General features: G+C 46.9%; 2 protein-coding genes across 2 annotated transcripts in view; both read left to right on the top strand.

The window, feature by feature from the left end:
* Nucleotides 1-8,814, top strand: part of LOC135806579 (major vault protein-like) — a 34,970-nt gene extending 26,156 nt beyond the window's left edge. The window contains exons 21-28 of the mRNA XM_065320775.1: nucleotides 15-115; nucleotides 929-1,019; nucleotides 1,304-1,393; nucleotides 2,431-2,476; nucleotides 5,123-5,187; nucleotides 6,594-6,674; nucleotides 7,657-7,737; nucleotides 8,099-8,814. Coding sequence (XP_065176847.1) covers nucleotides 15-115; nucleotides 929-1,019; nucleotides 1,304-1,393; nucleotides 2,431-2,476; nucleotides 5,123-5,187; nucleotides 6,594-6,674; nucleotides 7,657-7,737; nucleotides 8,099-8,245 — 702 coding nt within the window. The 3' untranslated portion in view covers nucleotides 8,246-8,814. The remainder of the gene's footprint in view (nucleotides 1-14; nucleotides 116-928; nucleotides 1,020-1,303; nucleotides 1,394-2,430; nucleotides 2,477-5,122; nucleotides 5,188-6,593; nucleotides 6,675-7,656; nucleotides 7,738-8,098) is intronic.
* An 883-nt stretch (nucleotides 8,815-9,697) lies between these two features.
* The window catches only part of LOC135808889 (fibrillin-1-like), a 36,971-nt gene continuing 29,080 nt past the window's right edge, over nucleotides 9,698-17,588 (top strand). The window contains exons 1-6 of the mRNA XM_065322131.1: nucleotides 9,698-10,366; nucleotides 11,637-11,672; nucleotides 14,106-14,767; nucleotides 15,155-15,354; nucleotides 16,691-16,731; nucleotides 16,955-17,080. Of these exons, the coding sequence (XP_065178203.1) occupies nucleotides 10,282-10,366; nucleotides 11,637-11,672; nucleotides 14,106-14,767; nucleotides 15,155-15,354; nucleotides 16,691-16,731; nucleotides 16,955-17,080 (1,150 nt within the window). The 5' untranslated portion in view covers nucleotides 9,698-10,281. The remainder of the gene's footprint in view (nucleotides 10,367-11,636; nucleotides 11,673-14,105; nucleotides 14,768-15,154; nucleotides 15,355-16,690; nucleotides 16,732-16,954; nucleotides 17,081-17,588) is intronic.

Genomic DNA, 17,588 nt, shown 5'->3' on the forward strand with positions numbered 1-17,588 from the left:
TGTTTCTTGTCTAGGTGATCACCGGTATTGACATTCAGAGTATTGAACCATCAGATGCTCGGATGCGTGACAGCCTGACCAAGTCTGTGCAGATGGCCATTGAGATATCTACAAAGTGAGTAGCATCAGTAGCATCAGTAGTAGCAGTAGTAGCAGTACTCTGTGCTGATGAGTGCACCCCTTAGATTCCACCTGGCAGTTGTTGAGCAGCGCCAACAATGCAGTGTCGTCACCAGTAGCAGTATCTTGAGACACAGGGTGGGTGTTGCGGCTTATGCTGTAACGGATGCAAGGGTGTTTTCTTAGGGATTTGATTGGATTTATGCCGGTATGCATTGAAACAACAAATGCCCTCTTGAAAAGAAACCCTCTTGCATTGAGCCTCCTCTAAATTGGCTTTGGAAAAATAGAAACTTTCGGCTTCTTTTAAGTGAGTACGGTATATCCTCGAGCAGCCTCTTTGCCTGTCATCCTACTTCACTAGACTTTGAAGTAATTATAACAAATTGCAAGTCTACTTTCAGACCAGGCTACTGAGATATTAAATTAATAGTTGCTGTTGGTCTTGGTCTTGGACAGCTGCTGGCATGCTGCCTATGCACTTGCCGCTGCATTGCAGGCTGTCTTGCAGGGAGGCACGACTCGGCAACTCAAAAGGGTGAAGGCGACAAATTTGGCACACTGCCCTTGCAAACTGCAAGAAGAAAACTTGAAAAGAAATGGTGCACCTACCTAGTGAGTAGTGTGCATACTATAGGTGCCTCTGTATTTGGGCGCAGCGAATATTAACATCATGGAAAAGACCCAAAAAACCTCATTTCTCGTTTCTTTCCTACGTCCGGCTAGCCATCGCGAAATAAGACATTTATACATAAGTACATATCGTATTTCACACTCTTCTTTTCTCTTCTCTTCTCTATATTTCTAGTTCCATTGAGCGGTCGGCTCAGCACGATGCAGCACGTCTCGACCAAGTAGCACGCGGTCATCTGGAACGTCAGAATCTTCAGAATGAAAAGGTACTAGTATGGCAACGCGATGTTTCTATCTTGATACTGCCCTGACTTTGCTGTACAACAGTGCTGGCTGGCTTACAGTGGCTGGGTTACAATGGCTTTGTACGGTGCTGGCTGGCTCGTTTGCATGTGTACTGGACCAGACACAGTCACAGTCTAGTGTGACTGTCTGTCTCTTGATTCATCTCTTCCTTGGGGCATACAGAGAAAGATTAGGGAAGAAAATGACCCTAACCATAGCACTGATTGTGTCAAATCTGTCCTCTTGTACGTTTGTCAATGTGTAGCTGGCTGAGGAGGCTCGCATGAAGCTCTTCGAATTGCAGGCAGAATCTGCCGCTGTCGAGTCTTCGGGTCAGGCAAAGGCTGAGGCGTCTGTAAGTTATATGCATGCTTTGTGTGCATGCGTTGCTGCATATAGTGAAACAATTCAGTGTAACATACCCTGCATATAACATACCCTTGTTTTGGGTGAGATCCAAGTGCCCCGGGGCAAAACCCTCATAACAGACACAAACTTAGAGTTGCTCTTGTTGTTAAAAGGTGTTCTTTATTCATCTGCCCTTGTTCTGGGGAATCGTGTGATTATAAGAAAGGTGTGCAAAGTGAGTCGGCAAAGAGTAGTTGTACCAACACTGTACGTACAAGGGAAAACATCATCATCATCATCATCATCATGATCATCATCATCATCATGGCCTCTTCACGGAGGTGACACAATGGGTGCGTGCGTATGAAGGCACGAACGAAAAGGGTACTTGCAGTCATGCAGCAACATCCCCCCCCCCCCCCTCCTGGTAACGAACCGTGGGAGAGTTAACACAAACAGGTGGTTGTTGCTCTCCGTGTTCAGTAGCCGCCGTTGCCTGCTTCTACCTGCCGCACTTCGGTCGGGCAACGTTTGGTTCCGTTGATGGCGGCAAATGGCACTTTACGTGTGCTGCACGTTCTCTGGCTTCCAGCTCGGCACGGGACACCTCCAGAAGCTGATCCTGTTTGCATTCATCACCATTGACGTGTGTTTGCGTCTCCACGATCTCATTCGCTTTGCAACACGCTGTGTTGCGACGGCGGCGTAATGACCGCCTTGCATTCTTCTGAGTTTCCGCTCCATGCGGTTGTCTGGTGTATCCATGCTGACACAACGGATATTGATCTGCTGCCGACCGTGCAGTGATCATTCTTTTGGATCTCGGGACAAGAGGTCGAGGCTCACTTGCAGTTGTAAGCTGAAATCAAATTTTCTCATGGTAGCACTCTATCCGGCTCGAAGGACCATGTTACAGATTCCCTATTACCATCTGCTATATCGGATTCGCGTTCCCAGAATTATTCCCCGCAGAATCTCAACCACCACGTCCAACAATGTACGTAAACGTGAACACTATGCTGCTGCTGCCGCTGTTTATTGCAGGCTCAAGCTGAGAAGTTGCTGATTGAAGGACAAGCTGATATTGCTGGTAAGGAGCTTTGTTGTTGCTGGTGTTGTTGTTGTTGTTGTTGTTGTTGTTGTTGTTGTTGTTGTTGTTGTTGTTGTTGTTGTTGTTGTTGTTGTTGTTGTTGTCGTCGTCGCTGTTGTTGCAATCGTAGTTGTTGCCATTTTGCGTACGGCTACTTCGGGCCACTATCATGTACATACTGGCGCTGGCAACATTTGCCATTGTTGCTTCAGCTTACTGAACAACATTGGCCATTGTTGCTTCAGCTTACTGAAGTGTGTGGGAATATCTATACATGTGCTTGCATGCAATGATGCGGAATCTGAGGCAAAGAGCTATGCGAGCTGCTGAATCAATCTGAAATAATGTGGTGGTACTGTCTGTGTAAGGATGTGGAGATACTGTCTGTGTAAGGATGTGGAGATACTGTCTGTGTAAGGATGTGGAGATACTGTCTGTGTAAGGATGTGGAGATACTGTCTGTGTAAGGATGTGGAGATACTGTCTGTGTAAGGATGTGGAGATACTGTCTGTGTAAGGATGTGGAGATGCGTAGAGGATATAACACGAGTCAGAGGGTTATACCGGCTGAATATAAATCCCGACTGCGATAGCAGGAGGGATTTATATGAGGGTACGGTATAACCCGACTACGAGGGTCATATCCTACTTATGCCAGGTACCCCTACGCATTTCCAGAACAACGAACCTATTTGGAGATCTCCTACATCATGCAGTACATGAACATCTTCTGCTGGTTATCAGTTGTCAATTGAAAGAATGGTCGAGCAAGATCAGAAGGAGATTCCTTCGTGGATGTTTGGCATAAGATTTCCTTTCAGTTCCAGTGCATATTGTAGCATCTTCATGATCTCGTCTTGAGTCGTGAGCGGTGCGGAAGTCGACTAAATTGCTGCGGTGCTGGAGTTTGTCGTTGAATCAAACTACCGTCACTAGTTAGATTACAGCTTGGACTCTTTGGGAGTAAGTGTTACTATAATTATGGTACAGTGCTGATTTTCACATGCGGCATCTTATAATCAGTTTTGCTTGCAAGTAGATGCATTTGCATACACTGTTTTGTATCACATTTCAATCCAATCTATTGTAGCATTTTCCAATCGGGTTGAAGTACATGTACGCTTGTATTATAAACTTATTTACGAAGGAGACAGTCTGTTGATGATCTTCAACTCTTCGAAATACAATGTACATTGCTGACCCATTCGGGATACTTCGTGGTTATTCGACGTTCTTTATCCTCAGATTCAGTATAACAGAATACTCTGTAGACGAATTCCAGGTCATTCTTCTTTTCCATTGTGTACTGTTCCTCGTCAGTGTGCCGTTCTGTGTGGAGTGTACACGTGCATGTGGTGTCCGTTGTGTCTGTTTATGTATGGTCCGTGCGCTGGAGTACTGCCGCCGTACAAGTTCACTGCCTTTCAGGCAGTGAACATGTACGGTGGCAGTGCCCTTGCGTACGTACCGTGCACCGGGATTTATATTCTATATAAATCCCGCGCGGGATTTATACTGGCCAATATAACCATGGCTAGACGAGCGCTGATTGGCTGAAAACAGGCCCTCCGTACCGTACCATGGCATAATGTCTGTGTAAGGATGTGGAGATACTGTCTGTGTAAGGATGTGGAGATACTGTCTGTGTAAGGATGTGGAGATACTGTCTGTGTAAGGATGTGGAGATACTGTCTGTGTAAGGATGTGGAGATATTAGAGAGGTTCCGCATAACGTAATTACGTTAGTAAAAAACGTAGTCGATCTACGGAAAGTCTTACGTAAACTGCATGCGCATCTGGGTTCCGCCATACGGAGTTTTCAAATCACGTAGCTGCCCTTGGCAACTCCGAACGCGGCAGTGTACGACCAGATCGACCTGGGGAGAGAGTCATAAATTTGTACCCCAATCCACTTACGGACCAGCTACGTTATCAGAGCCCTATCTACGTACTCTCCGTAGACAACTTTCCGTAAGTGGAGTGCAAACTCGCGAATTCACGGGTTTTTCCCGCCCACTAACGTAAAGTAGCTCAACTTTACGTAGTGCGGAACCTCTCAACTGTCTGTGTAAGGATGTGGAGATACTGTCTGTGTAAGGATGTGGAGATACTGTCTGTGTAAGGATGTGGAGATACTGTCTGTGTAAGGATGTGGAGATACTGTCTGTGTAAGGATGTGGAGATACTGTCTGTGTAAGGATGTGGAGATACTGTCTGTGTAAGGATGTGGAGATACTGTCTGTGTAAGGATGTGGAGATACTGTCTGTGTAAGGATGTGGAGATACTGTCTGTGTAAGGATGTGGAGATACTGTCTGTGTAAGGATGTGGAGATACTGTCTGTGTAAGGATGTGGAGCGGTTGTAATGGGACATGCCTGTAGTTTGTTATGCTTCTGAAGCAGGGGAGTGTAAGCAGGGAAGTGTTCTCCATTCACTTCATGTCAACATTCCGGCTTCGAGTGTTGGACATTACAAGCATTTTTTGGCGAGAACCGCTCATACTGTTTGTGCTCCTTTTCCCTGCCTGTGTGTGTGTGTGTGTGTGTGTGTGTGTGTGTGTGTGTGTGTGTGTGCGTGTGCGTGTGCGTGTGCGTGTGTGTGCGTGCGTGCATGTGTGCGTGTGTGTGTATGGTATGTGTATACAGCGGCTCAACTGCGAGCTCAAGCAGCGGAGATTGAGCATGCTGCAGCGCTAGAATCCCGTGTTAAGGTGAGTCACACAGTTTGCTGCATGGCCTCCTCACTGTATTGGAGACTGCACGTGCTTGTACCGTAAAGTCCGCTGCAAACGCCCACCCCATTTTGCAAGGTATGCTGGCCTGTACACACTGACCCCATGCACTGTCACCCCTACTGTACGAAAGTGCATCTCACACCGTAGCGCTAAGAGCGCTTTGCTACGGTAAACTATGTCCACTTTCCTGGTTTCAAAATCTCTTTGGGCGCTAGCTACGAGCTAGCTAGTAGCGATTCTATGATGTTGGTTGTTTTATTTCGCAAATGCAAATGGGAGTTTCGTCCGAATAACAGAGTATTGCAGGAACCAAATACACTTCTGACGGTGTTTCAAGCCATCATTTCCATATCACGCAACGCGCAAAGGCAAGGGTTTTTCTCGACCACTTCAGAATTTTCAACAAGTTAGCAGTGACTTTGTAGGTGTAGCTTCTGTAACATCCCCCCTTGTAAAGTGTTCGACTTACAGCTGCAATACTGTGAACGGTCAAGTCGTTGAATGATGCTTCGTCAGAACAATCACCGTTCCGTTCTAAAAGCGCGACATCGTGGCACTCCAGAAATTTCATGATTTGAAAACCAGATGGATTATACGGCATTACCACATGGAGAACGAACTAATAACAAAGACAACTCATTTATCGAATGAAAGGAAATCTCGACCGAAGTTTTCTTTGCAGCAAGATAATGACAACCGCTTTTGCAGAGCCTCCTGGTAAGACATAGGCATTTTGTAGGCATTACAGTCGTTCTCGTACGCATTCGACCTTCATGCCAGCTTTCTACAACTATATTGACCTGAAAAAGACGAAAATAGTATGGACCCGCTGGGGTGGGCGTTTGCTGCGAAGTGGGCATTTGCAGCGGACTTTTCGGTATACGTATTGGGTACAGCTGCACTGTAATGTTGTACCTCCATCACCTCTGCTCCCTCTCTTACACCCCTCCGTATGATTATATGCTTTGGTCTTGCCTATGCTGTCTGATGAGTGTTTCTTAACACAAATCTCTGAGTAACGGCAGGAAAGGACTTGGTTGTGCCACTGCTGTGTGAGTGTTGTAAGCACATGTACTGGGTACAGTAACACGCTCACCACTCAGTGTTGCCTATTTGCTCCATGCTGCTCCATATTGGTACAATGGGTATTTAGTATAGCATGTACTTGGAAGTAGTCTAGTGTAACTGTGTAACTTAGGTCAGTATCAGAGCCTGGTTAAGTGCAGGCGGTGGTTACTTGTGCCAAGGGAAATGAGGTGTTGTCTCCTGGAACACGGTTAACCAATGCTGTCTTTACTGTGGTGTTAGGTCGACTTTGGCTTGTAATGCATACGGACATTTGTGGGTGTGCGTGTGAATTTGCTGTGGATCGACTCCTGCAGGCTCAAGAAGCAGAAATCCTCTACCAGAAGTCGCTGGACCAAATTCAGATCAATAGAGCAAAGGAGCAGATGTCCATTGAGGTAAGCACTGCCATGCCTTGTCACCATCATCATCTAGTCATTGGCCCATGCCTGGTCATGCCTTGTCATCATCTGATGATTGGCCATAGGTACTAGTCATAATAACCTGTCCTGTTGCAATGGGACAGGATTTTCCTCTGAGTAACCGGTACACCCGGCCTTTCTATAGAACTAAGAGCCACGTTGTATTATTGTAGTGTTTGCTCCAGAGCCGGGTCAGCGGCCCGGTTGGGGGGTACTTGGACCCGTTCGGAAAAAGAACACTGTGTCACTTGTGACCCGGTTGGAACTCAATCAGGGAGTCCTAAGACTACCTGATGTACAATAGCCACACTTGAATGTACCCGGGACTGACCCGCTTGCAAGAGTTGTGGCAGCAGGTACACGTACACCCGGTTGGTTTGAAATCATAGAGCACACACTGTATTGTGTCAGTCGACACCTGTATGTGGTGCAAGTCGGAGACTCCCCCTTCACGGTGGGAGCCACATCATGGCAGGTCAATCACAGCTTCATACAGGGTGAACGGTGCGGAATTGCGGAATTGGTATCTCTAACAGAAGCAGTGAAGGTCATCTGGAGGGAATTTTTCGTTGAAGCGTTTTCCTGTTTTGCTTGCCTGATGTAATGAGAAACATTAAATTGTACTTCGAAGTACATGAATACCGGTAGTCGCTTTGCATCATCTTGGTGGTACATGCACTGAGAATCTCGGTCCATTGCACTGGAAGGTACGCGGGCACAGCATCATTGTTTGGCTAATCAGCGGGGTTCTGATGTGCTGCAGCATCAGCTACTCATATTGTGAAAAACTGCAAATGGCTCTTTTAGCTTGAAAGCTGTTTGAACAAAGTGTTACAGCTGGTGCAGTGCTGGTGTTGATAAAAGCCACAGTGGATAATTTATGCTGTTATTCCACGTGTACGCTTGCACGCACACACTCGCCTGTGCATCCACGTGTACGTACGGTTGCTACCGTTAGGTATCTCGATTCGCTCAGACGGTGGGTGCTCTGGACGGAGAGACCATGGCTGCCATTGCTACTGCACCTCCCGCGGAGAAGGTATGTGTGCGTCATGTAGTGAATATGCATGCAGATGTGTGTGTGAGTGTGTGCATGTACATGTAGTGATAATGCTCTTCAGGTAATCTTCACTCACACTCATACCCCCCCCCCCCCCCAGTATCTTGTTACACACGTGTGCTAGTGTCTTGCAAAGGTAGGTCACCGTTTGTAGAGTACGCGACTAGTTTTCAGTCTGTCTTACTACCACTCTCTCTCTCTCTCTCTCTCTCTCTCTCTCTCTCTCTCTCTCTCTCTCTCTCTCTCTCTCCAGCATGCACAGCTCACATTCCACCATGTGCATGTAATACTAACATTGCTGTGTTGCTATCAATGTTGTGTGTTTGTGTACGTGTTTCAGCGACGGCTGATCAAGGCAATTGGTTTGAACCCGGAATATGTCCCTAGTGGCGACAATCCAATGGCCATGTTCAACTTTGATGGTTCCTCATTGAAGAGTGCAGGCAGTCGGGGCAGTATTAGTAGCTCGCGTTCCTCGCTGTTCTAACACTGCTGTGAGTGCTACAATGACATGACAGCTTCACATCAGTATTTTTTTCTTCTTTTTTTGCCCATTGTCTACATCATCCAGTGAGTTGCATGAGTACATTGTACCTCACACTGTGATGTGATTACTAATGTGTTGTTATGTGATGACATCATGTCACCATGTGATTACATCATATCATTGTGCGGTTGCATCATCCCATTTTCAGCATTGATTTCGTAATGATGCTGTCGTTACGGGAGGACATGCCCTGATGGCTTGTTACTGTTCTTTTCGTGAAATATCTCAGGAACTAGTTTCCTTTCCGATTATGAGCCACATTCTAGTTCTAGCCGGCTAGAATTAGAATAGATGGTATTTCAAATGATTATGTTAGTCTCTCTCCTACTCTTTTGCGCTCAATTTTACTCTGTTTTAGTACATGCTCCTTGCTTGGGTTCGAAATAATTCTGTCCAAAGAAAACCTACGCTCATGAAAATTAGGATTCATTTTCCTGGCTTGGCACAGCCTTCTTTCACTGTTTTCTCTAGAAATCATGCTGTAACTGCTTCCTCTCGATCTTGTCAAAGTATTGTTTCTTGTGGTGTGTCCGTGTGCCTATGCCAGGGAGTCCTGTTACTCCTGCACTTCAACTCACTCGACAAGAGTGAAGACTAGGACTAGGGACCAAGAAGCCTACTACATCTAGCTACATAGTGGATACCGAGTCTGTTCTCCATAGTCTACTAGTAGATCTACCCAAACTAACCACGTTACCATGTGTTATAGCTGCTTTGCACTGCTCGTGTGACTTTTTAAAGGTGACCAATTTTGTAACCAAAGGTTTTCGTTCCCTTCTCATCATGGTTAAGTACAGGGAATAATGGAAAATATTTCAAATACAACAATGTGTATTGGTAGCTTAGAGCTAAAGCAAAAGCGGCCAATTCAGCTGAACAGATCAACTTGCTAGTTACATGTACTGTAGTATTCTTTCTGAGCCATGCAGCGCAGCTAACGTTATCAGTGCAGTGGAGTATGCATCTATGTGCACACATCCCACGGTCAAGTAGCCAGGTAACTAGTTTTGTGGCCAATCATCTATGACTCCACATGATAAAATGCTAATGAAGTTCAGCACGAAACAGATTCGTTGATGAGTTCAGTTGACAGTTGCCATATTTCACAACCAAGACGTGACACAATATGGCCCTCGTCTAAACTCAAGTACGAAATAATACCAACTATAAACTTCTGTCCTTCTTGTAATAATTATCTAGTAATGATGATCCCTTGTGCATCGAAGGTCCACAGGTAAAGTCTTTCCAGACCCGGATAGAACTTTGAATAGCGCAAGGCAGCGTTCTGGCATTGCTGCTCCTTCTGCTGCTGTTTCTGCTGGTGTCCCGCGCGCTGTCTGGATACCAAGAGCGTGCGTTGCAGATTCGTCGTGAACTCGCGAGGTGAGCCCCCTACATGATTCTACACTGTGTGAGCTGGCGAGTTTGCGGAGGGGTGATTGTAAAGACAAATGGAGACACTTGCCCTTTCTCCCCGCTAATATCTTTAAAATCCTTTCCGGTATTGTCTCGCCGGCACTGGTATGATATTCCCAACAATAACCTTCCCGTCGAACGTGCTGTGGTACCTCTGGTTCCGATTCAATCCGAAGAGAAAATTGAAGTCCCGATCATGGATAGGTCAACTACCGACAGGTAATGCGATTACGACTGCGATATAGGACATTAGCGAGCTCACCCAAGCGACCGCAGCTACAGGGACAGGAAGCGCGCAGCGTGCTCCGGATCTTCTTCGGTGGGGAGTTGCAGTTTTGCCTTTTCACCTTCCACGCTCAGATCAGGACGGATGCGCTGGCTCTTTCTTCCCCATATCGACTTGGCACTCAATCCGTTCACTGCCCGAGTGAATACACCTAAGACACCAGTACTGATACAGCCACTAGTTTTGCTTTACAAACATTCGACAATCCTCTTCTCGGAAAAGCGCTCCTGAATACTCGTATCTTCCCTGTCATCTGTCCCCTTTCGAAGCGGACATGCTGGGGAGATGGCGCTGCTTGCGCGAAAGGGCGCTACCATCGACGCTGCTTGTCTCCCTAGCTGTTATTTTCATACTACCACGTAAGTACATTGTACTTGTGATACAGTGTCATGTTGAACTAGGTGACAAGAAGTCAGGGAGTGTGTGAAGAGACCTTCGCGGTTGTCGCAATCACAACGGTAGCGTAATGTCTAATGAGGCAGCGAGATACTTCCGAAAAATGTTGTTTTCTGAAGTATGAAGGGTGGTAACACTGACCGGTGTGAGTTTGACATACTACAAAGTCTACAGTCATATAGTAGCCAGTTAGCCTGTTAGGCCTAGGGGTGCGGGTCTGTAAGAAGGACACACGTTACAGTCAGGACATTTTTGTACTTGTATTGAACTGTAGCCGTTGTAACCTTACCTGCAGCCACAACACACTACACGAACACTACGCACTCGGACAGCCAGAGCAGTCACAGCAAGACAACAAGTACCTCATACTACATATTTTATCACCTGTGGAGCACACCAGAGCACCATGCTGGTAAAAAAAGAAGACTACCCTCGTAGAAAATACCCTGCAGTAGAAAAGAATGTGAAGAAGAGGTTGCTGCGACTTCGGCGATACTTGAGGATTTGTGTGTTGCTCTCTACGTGGGAGCTCGCGCTTTTCCTGCCGACTTGAATTGTCACTTGACTGTAAAAAAAAAAGAGGTCTAGAAAATGCCGTGCAATGCAGAGTATTTCTACACTTCTTCTTTTTTTTACCAGCATGGTGCTCTGGTGTGCTCCACAGGTGATCAAATATGTAGTATGAGGTACTGTAATTTCACAAATTTTCGGTGTACTTTTATTTTCGGTACTTTCGGTGCATCTGTTTCATACCTAAAATTTCAATACACCGAACAAACACTAATACACGTAATCCAATAGGGAACTGCTTCTCTGTACCGAAAATTTCTGTTCACCTAACCTGGCCTTTTGGCCTCATACCGAAAATATTGAGCACCGAAAATTTCTGAAATTCGAGTACTTATTGTCTTGCTGTGACTGCTCCGGCTGTCCGAGTGCATAGTGTTCGTGTAGTGTGTGTAGTGTAGTGTGTGTGTGTGTGTGTGTGTGTGTGTGTGTGTGTGTGTGTGTGTGTGTGTGTGTGTGTGTGTGTGTGTGTGTGTTTGTGCGGGTTTTGTGCGGGTGTGTGTTTTGTGTGTGTGTGTGTGTGTGTGTGTTTGTGCGTGTTTTGTGTCTGTGTATGTGTGTGTGTGTGTGTGTGTGTGTGTGTGTGTGTGTGTGTGTGTGTGTGTGTGTGTAACACTATAATTATGTATGCGCTTCTGTATTTTGTGTTGTATGTGTATTCCATAGCTGACTGGCATGGCACTGCGGCACAGCAACTAACAAGTAAGTCAAAGATTCTTGAAGCAGTTCCACTGGCATATTGCTATGCCCGGAGAAGGTTGAACATGTCACGCCAACACCTAGCCATAATACAGTAAAACCTGCAAGGCGACCACTCTGATAAGGTTACCAGCTGTCCCAAAGTCTGATAAGGTTACCAGCTGTCCCAAAGCCACTCTGATAAGGTCACCACCTGTCCCAAATCACCACTACAACCAGGACCAAGGGGTGGTATTTCCAGTCAAGTGACCCTGGATAAGAAGGCCACCTGCGCACGGGGACCACATTCGCAAGGTCCCTTGAGCAGTCGGCTTAGACAGGCTTTTACTGTACGTATCCATTTAGCAATGAGGGAATTCAAAACACTTGGGATGTGTTCCTTTTGGCGTCCAGTTGGGGTATAAGGGGGGGGGGGGAGCACGAGGTTGGGGTGTAGGAAGAAGGATCAGCCGTTCCACTGGACGGAGAGCTTGAGGCACCAGTGCAGGTCTTCGAGGCTTTCTTCCGAGAGTTTAATCAGATAATAATACGACTGCCTGTGCCGGTTGGCAAGTGACCACCATGTGTGCCCTTGGACTATCACTATTGTAATAGATGAGAGCTTCCCCAGAAGAGACTCGAGTTGACGTCACGTAGTTCGTTATATGAAGAGTGGCCTGTATGAGGTTGCGTAGCTCGTCCTGTTTGCCCAGACGCAGCTGGGCTTCGAGGCGGTGGATGTCGAGGATGATGCCGAAAAACATCAGTACTTGAGCTGGACCCTTCACTTTTGCTGTGACTCGGATAGGGACACCGAGGTGTGTGAATGCTCCGAGCAGAATGGCAAGTTGCTGATGGGCTAGTACAGATCTGGAGCAAAACTTACGAAGCCGTCAAGGTAATGCAACAGGTATGGGATCGCGAACTGTTCCCACCTACTCCATTCTATTGGATGCAACAGAGTCGATTATGGCCGGCTTGGAGCGTAGTCCAATGGGCAAAACACGCTCGTAGATGTATTGACCCTGTCAGCAGATGCCCAACACGGTCCAGGTGGACAGGGATTTGGCGAAGTGCACTTTAGACATCCAGCTTAGTGAGATGGATGCAGTGGATGGGAGTTTTTGGTCTTTGACCACTTTGCAGTGGGTCTGATCTACTCCCCCCCCCCCCCAACACTTTAGGAGCTGCATCTGCACCTTTGATCCACAGAGGGTGGTGGTGTTCCTGCGGATGCGGAAAACACGGTTTCCAGCCGAGTCTCACGCGAACCATGATTTATTTATTTTATTTTTTAGTAACATAAAAGTAGCTGGTGGTACTAGTGATTGCATGATCCGGTTAACATCATCATCTACAGTGACATAGTGAAGAGAAGATGGGGTGGGGGGGGGGGGGTGGGGGGGCTGCAAACTGCTTTATACATTGACTGTGGGAAATGCATGGATCAACTGAAGAGATACGTGGCAAAGGTTTTTCATCATGAACCAGCACAATTCTTGAAACACACATACATTCTACCTGTTTGAGAACATGGTAAGCGGAAGTGCATGATCCGAAATCTGCCAATCTGATAGCTGATCGGTTGTCTTAGTTGGATACTGTTTTGTTTTGGACGGGCATGGATATTTCTCGCTCCACATATACTGGCACACACAGAGACATAGACAGCAATAGCGACAACACACAAAGTGATGGGTAGCTGGCCGCAGCCAGATGTAGTTGGCCGCAGCCAGATGTGAACCGGATAACGAGTGAGGTATGGAAGCAAGCAAGGACTGAGAACAGAGTGTCTCAGATAGAATAGTCGTGCCAGTGGATAGCAGAAATAGGCCATGATGCAGAACCACTTGGGACCGTCAGATTAATTTTCCTGGACCGAGCCAGCCGGGAAAAAACCCTCGCGCCGACGGACGCATTTGTGAGAGAAAAAACCGGGTGTATATCCCCAATGGCGATTAGGCATCATGTAGGCATGGCAAGCACATCACGGCAAACAGTGATAAAAAGCATTGATAATATGCACAGAAATAAAGGGTGGGAGGGCAGGGACACTGGTGAGACTCAAAACTGACTGAAGAAGTCAGGAAAAGAAGCGACAACAAAGAACACACCAGATGCCATATTTGCAACTGAAAATATTTCGCGAGAAATCATTTCTCGCCTATCTCGCTGCGCTCGGCCGGCGAGAAATACAACGTCTTTGTTGGTAGTAGCTGTCTATGATAGACATTGCTGGCTGTCTAATGCTTTGTCTTGTTCTCTGGTGCCCCGAAGTCCTTTGAGCTATGGGCTTATGATGATGACTGTACTGTGTGCATGGCTATGTGTTGATCTACTATATCAAGTATATGTGCATGGCTATCTGTTGATGTACTATATGTGCATGGCTATGTGTTGATGTACAATACATGTATGCGCTTGGCCATGTGTGTTGATGTTGTTGACTGTGCACAGCGCCTACACTAACCAACAGACAGCTGACACAGGGCTGCTGCTACAACAGCTCCGTGTGCACCACTCTGTTTGCCGCGCCTGCCTACTGCTGCTTTCGAGACGACAGGAATCCGGTCGGCTCTGGCTTTAACATTCTGCAGGCCGACAATTTTGTTGGCGACAGTCTGGTGTTCTCACGCGTGTCTGGTACAACTGAGCAAGCAGTGTTCGTGGGCGGTGGAGACACATTCTCTGTAGCAACAGACGTACGCACCAGTCGTATTGAGCCCACCTTTCAGACCGGTCAGTTTAGCTTCTTCTTCAGAGTACAACTGACGAGGGATTCACGTGGACAGATCTTCAGCGATCGTGTCCAGAAGCCCAGTCTGCCATCGTTAGCTGTTTTCTTCATTCCGTTCCCTGAGCTGGGCGTGGACTATCCGCATATTCTCTTCAGATTTGGCCGCGATGGAATCTCCAGCAGAGAATTTGTATTCAGGATTCCTCTAGTGGTGGATGACTCGTTTCAGACGTTTTGCTTGTCGTTTGACATATCGAATACAACCATTGTTAGCACCCCAACTGGCAATATATCTGCAGCCTTTGCTAATTTGATTGTGAATGGGCGCGATGAGGATGATATAGAGTTCTTTGACGGAGTACCAGAATTGAAATTGGACACTGTGAGTACATAATGTATGGATGATGTGCGCTGTGCTGCAGCATGTCATAGTGTTATTGCTGCTGCTGCTGCTGCTGCTATTGCCGCTGGTGGTAGTGGTGGTGGTGCTGCTGGTAGAGGCGATGTCACAACTCAGAGAGTTTCATGCCCGGTCGTCGGTTTCGCATATCTCAACCGGGCCAGGCACTGTGTCTCCGCTGCCCTGTTCTACCCTATCAGAGTCTACTGGGTCCACTGCTAGTGCTTGTTCTGCTGGTCTGATCGCTGACTGTAAATGTCGTTTACCAGTACTGAAGTAGTTTCGTATGTATTCATGTTTGCTTGTATTTTTTTGTATTTTTGTGTTTTGTGCATACATGTGCAATGTTTGTGTTGTCCTGCTTTGCAGACTCGGTTCTTCGAGCTTGGCCGTACAAGCAGTGGTTCAGGCTTCCAAGGCTACATCTCGCATCTCAGTTTGTACAACACGACACTGAGCCCGTTTGAATGCAAGCGCTTGACGAACGATGCCCAGAACGAAGTGCCAGTCGGACGCTGCTTTGCTGTTGGTCAGCCGAACGACACATGCGGCTCATCTGTTTGTTCTGTGTAAGCTACTAGTATGTATGCTTGTAAGTGCTGATCACCCTTGACAACACAGGATTGGTGTTGATGTTTGTTGATAGGCATGCTGGTGGAAGACTGGTCTGGACGAATGGTACGCAAATGTATAAAAAAAACAAAAACAGAATGAATCAGTGCCTACTTAGCACTCGAAGAGATGAAGCCAGTTGTAAATCTGATGAGGTAATAATGTGACGAAGCACAACGACAGGCGCATCGCACTGACTTTGGAGGCAGGGCGGCCATGGAAGGGGGTCCGGGGGTCCTCCCGCGGGAAAAAATTTCAAAAATTGAAGCCAATTGCAAGCATTTCCGGGCATTTGGTGCCATTTCAGTGTATGGTAACTACAATGAAAGACTTTTTGATTCTGCAAAAAAACAAGAAGATGCTATACTAGCGCTACGATCGGGGACAAACATTACCTTCCCCCGGGAAAAAAATTCAAAAATTGAAGCCAATTGCAAGCATTCCCAGGCATTTGGTGCCATTTCAGTGTACATGGACTTTTGATTCTGCAACAAACCACGATCGGGGACAAGGATTTGCCACGTTTGCGCTGACATCATCGCGCTTTGTTGCAGTGTGCTAAAAACAAATTAAAAAACGGCCGAAAAGTGGGGCGGCCATGGCCGCCCCGGCCGGTGCGGTTCCGACGCCCTTGAACGATACTTACTTCTGATTCGTTTCAGCTCTATTTCTTTCCCTACTTCAGTATGTCATCACTTCTGAAGTAACTGTTTCATCAAAGTTTGCATTTCTATTTTTGCTGTTTGTACTGTCGGACAGAATGTCTGGTGGTGTGATGAGGCATTTCATAATTGTATTGTTCTTGCATTGATGTATTCTGTCTTTCCCGTACCTCTCTCTCTCTCTCTCTCTCCCTCGCTCTTTCTCTCTCTCTCTCTCTCTCTCTCTCTCTCTCCCTCTCTCTTTCTCTCTCTCTCTCTCTCTCTCTCTCTCTCTCTCTCCCTCTCTCCCTCTCTCTCTCTCTCTCTCTCTCTCTCTCTCTCTCTCTCTCTCTCTCTCTCTCTCTCTCTCTCTCTCTCTCTCTCTCTCTCTCTCTCTCTCTCTCTCTCTCTCTCTCTCTCTCTCTCTCTCTCTCTCTCTCTCTCTCTCTCTCTCTCTCTCTCTCTCTCTCTCTCTCTCTCTCTCTCTCTCTCTCTCTCTCTCTCTCTCTCTCTCTCTCTCTCTCCCTCTCTCTCTCTCTCTCTCTCTCTCTCTCTCTCTCTCTCTCTCTCTCTCTCTCTCTCTCTCTCTCTCTCTCTCTCTCTCTCTCTCTCGCACGCACACGCACATACACTATTGGTGTGTATGGTGCAGGTGCACGGATGGCTACTCATGTATGGATGGTCGCTGTCAAGGTAAGACTGAGCAGCGTGTTCCATCTCCCTCTTCTCTGTCATTTTATCATCATCATCTCTCTCTCCTGCTGGACTGCTTGGCTGCCAGTGAGCCACTCCAGAGCTATGTGAAGCCAACACGGTGCTGTGTCCTACGGTAATATCTCAACCATAGGACTTGCTAGGAGGCGATGCTGGTATGTAACCCATGTCAATCCTGCTCTCATCTCTATTCCATTTGCAGACATTAATGAATGCTCCGATGGCTCTCTGCATAACTGCCATGCTCAAGCCGACTGTATCAATACTGCCGGATCATTCTCATGCAGATGTATGGCTGGTTATACAGGTGATGGCACTGATTGTCAGGGTAAGTTGCACTGATGTAGGGCCCAGTCGAGATTAGTCGATAAGCATCCTAAGGTCCTAGACTGGAGAGCTGTGTGTACATCATATAATTATTTCATTTTCATGGATACTGAGTTTGTGTATTCAGCTTCTGGTTCAGCAGCATGCTAGAAGTCTATAATTATGGAACTCTTGTGCAGGCACACACACGCACACACACACACACACACACACACACACACACACACACACACACACACACACACACACACACACACACACACACACACACACACATTCCATGTGTTTGCCACTCACTATTGCATGCTTGGGCCGCTTGAGTGCTTGTGTCCGCCATGATCGACATGAGTATGGCCAACTAAGGAACATATTAGGATAGCCTGCCACCTCAGTCTGCTGGTCCAGTATCTGTAACAGTCTGGTCCTTGTGCCTTTCCCATAACAATCCTTTACATTGCCTGTAGTAGTTGATCAGAGTGAGACTTTTGTTGGGAAGCTCAGAAGTGACA

This window comes from Sycon ciliatum, chromosome 1 (assembly GCF_964019385.1).
Source record: "Sycon ciliatum chromosome 1, ocSycCili1.1, whole genome shotgun sequence".
NCBI lineage: Eukaryota > Metazoa > Porifera > Calcarea > Leucosolenida > Sycettidae > Sycon > Sycon ciliatum.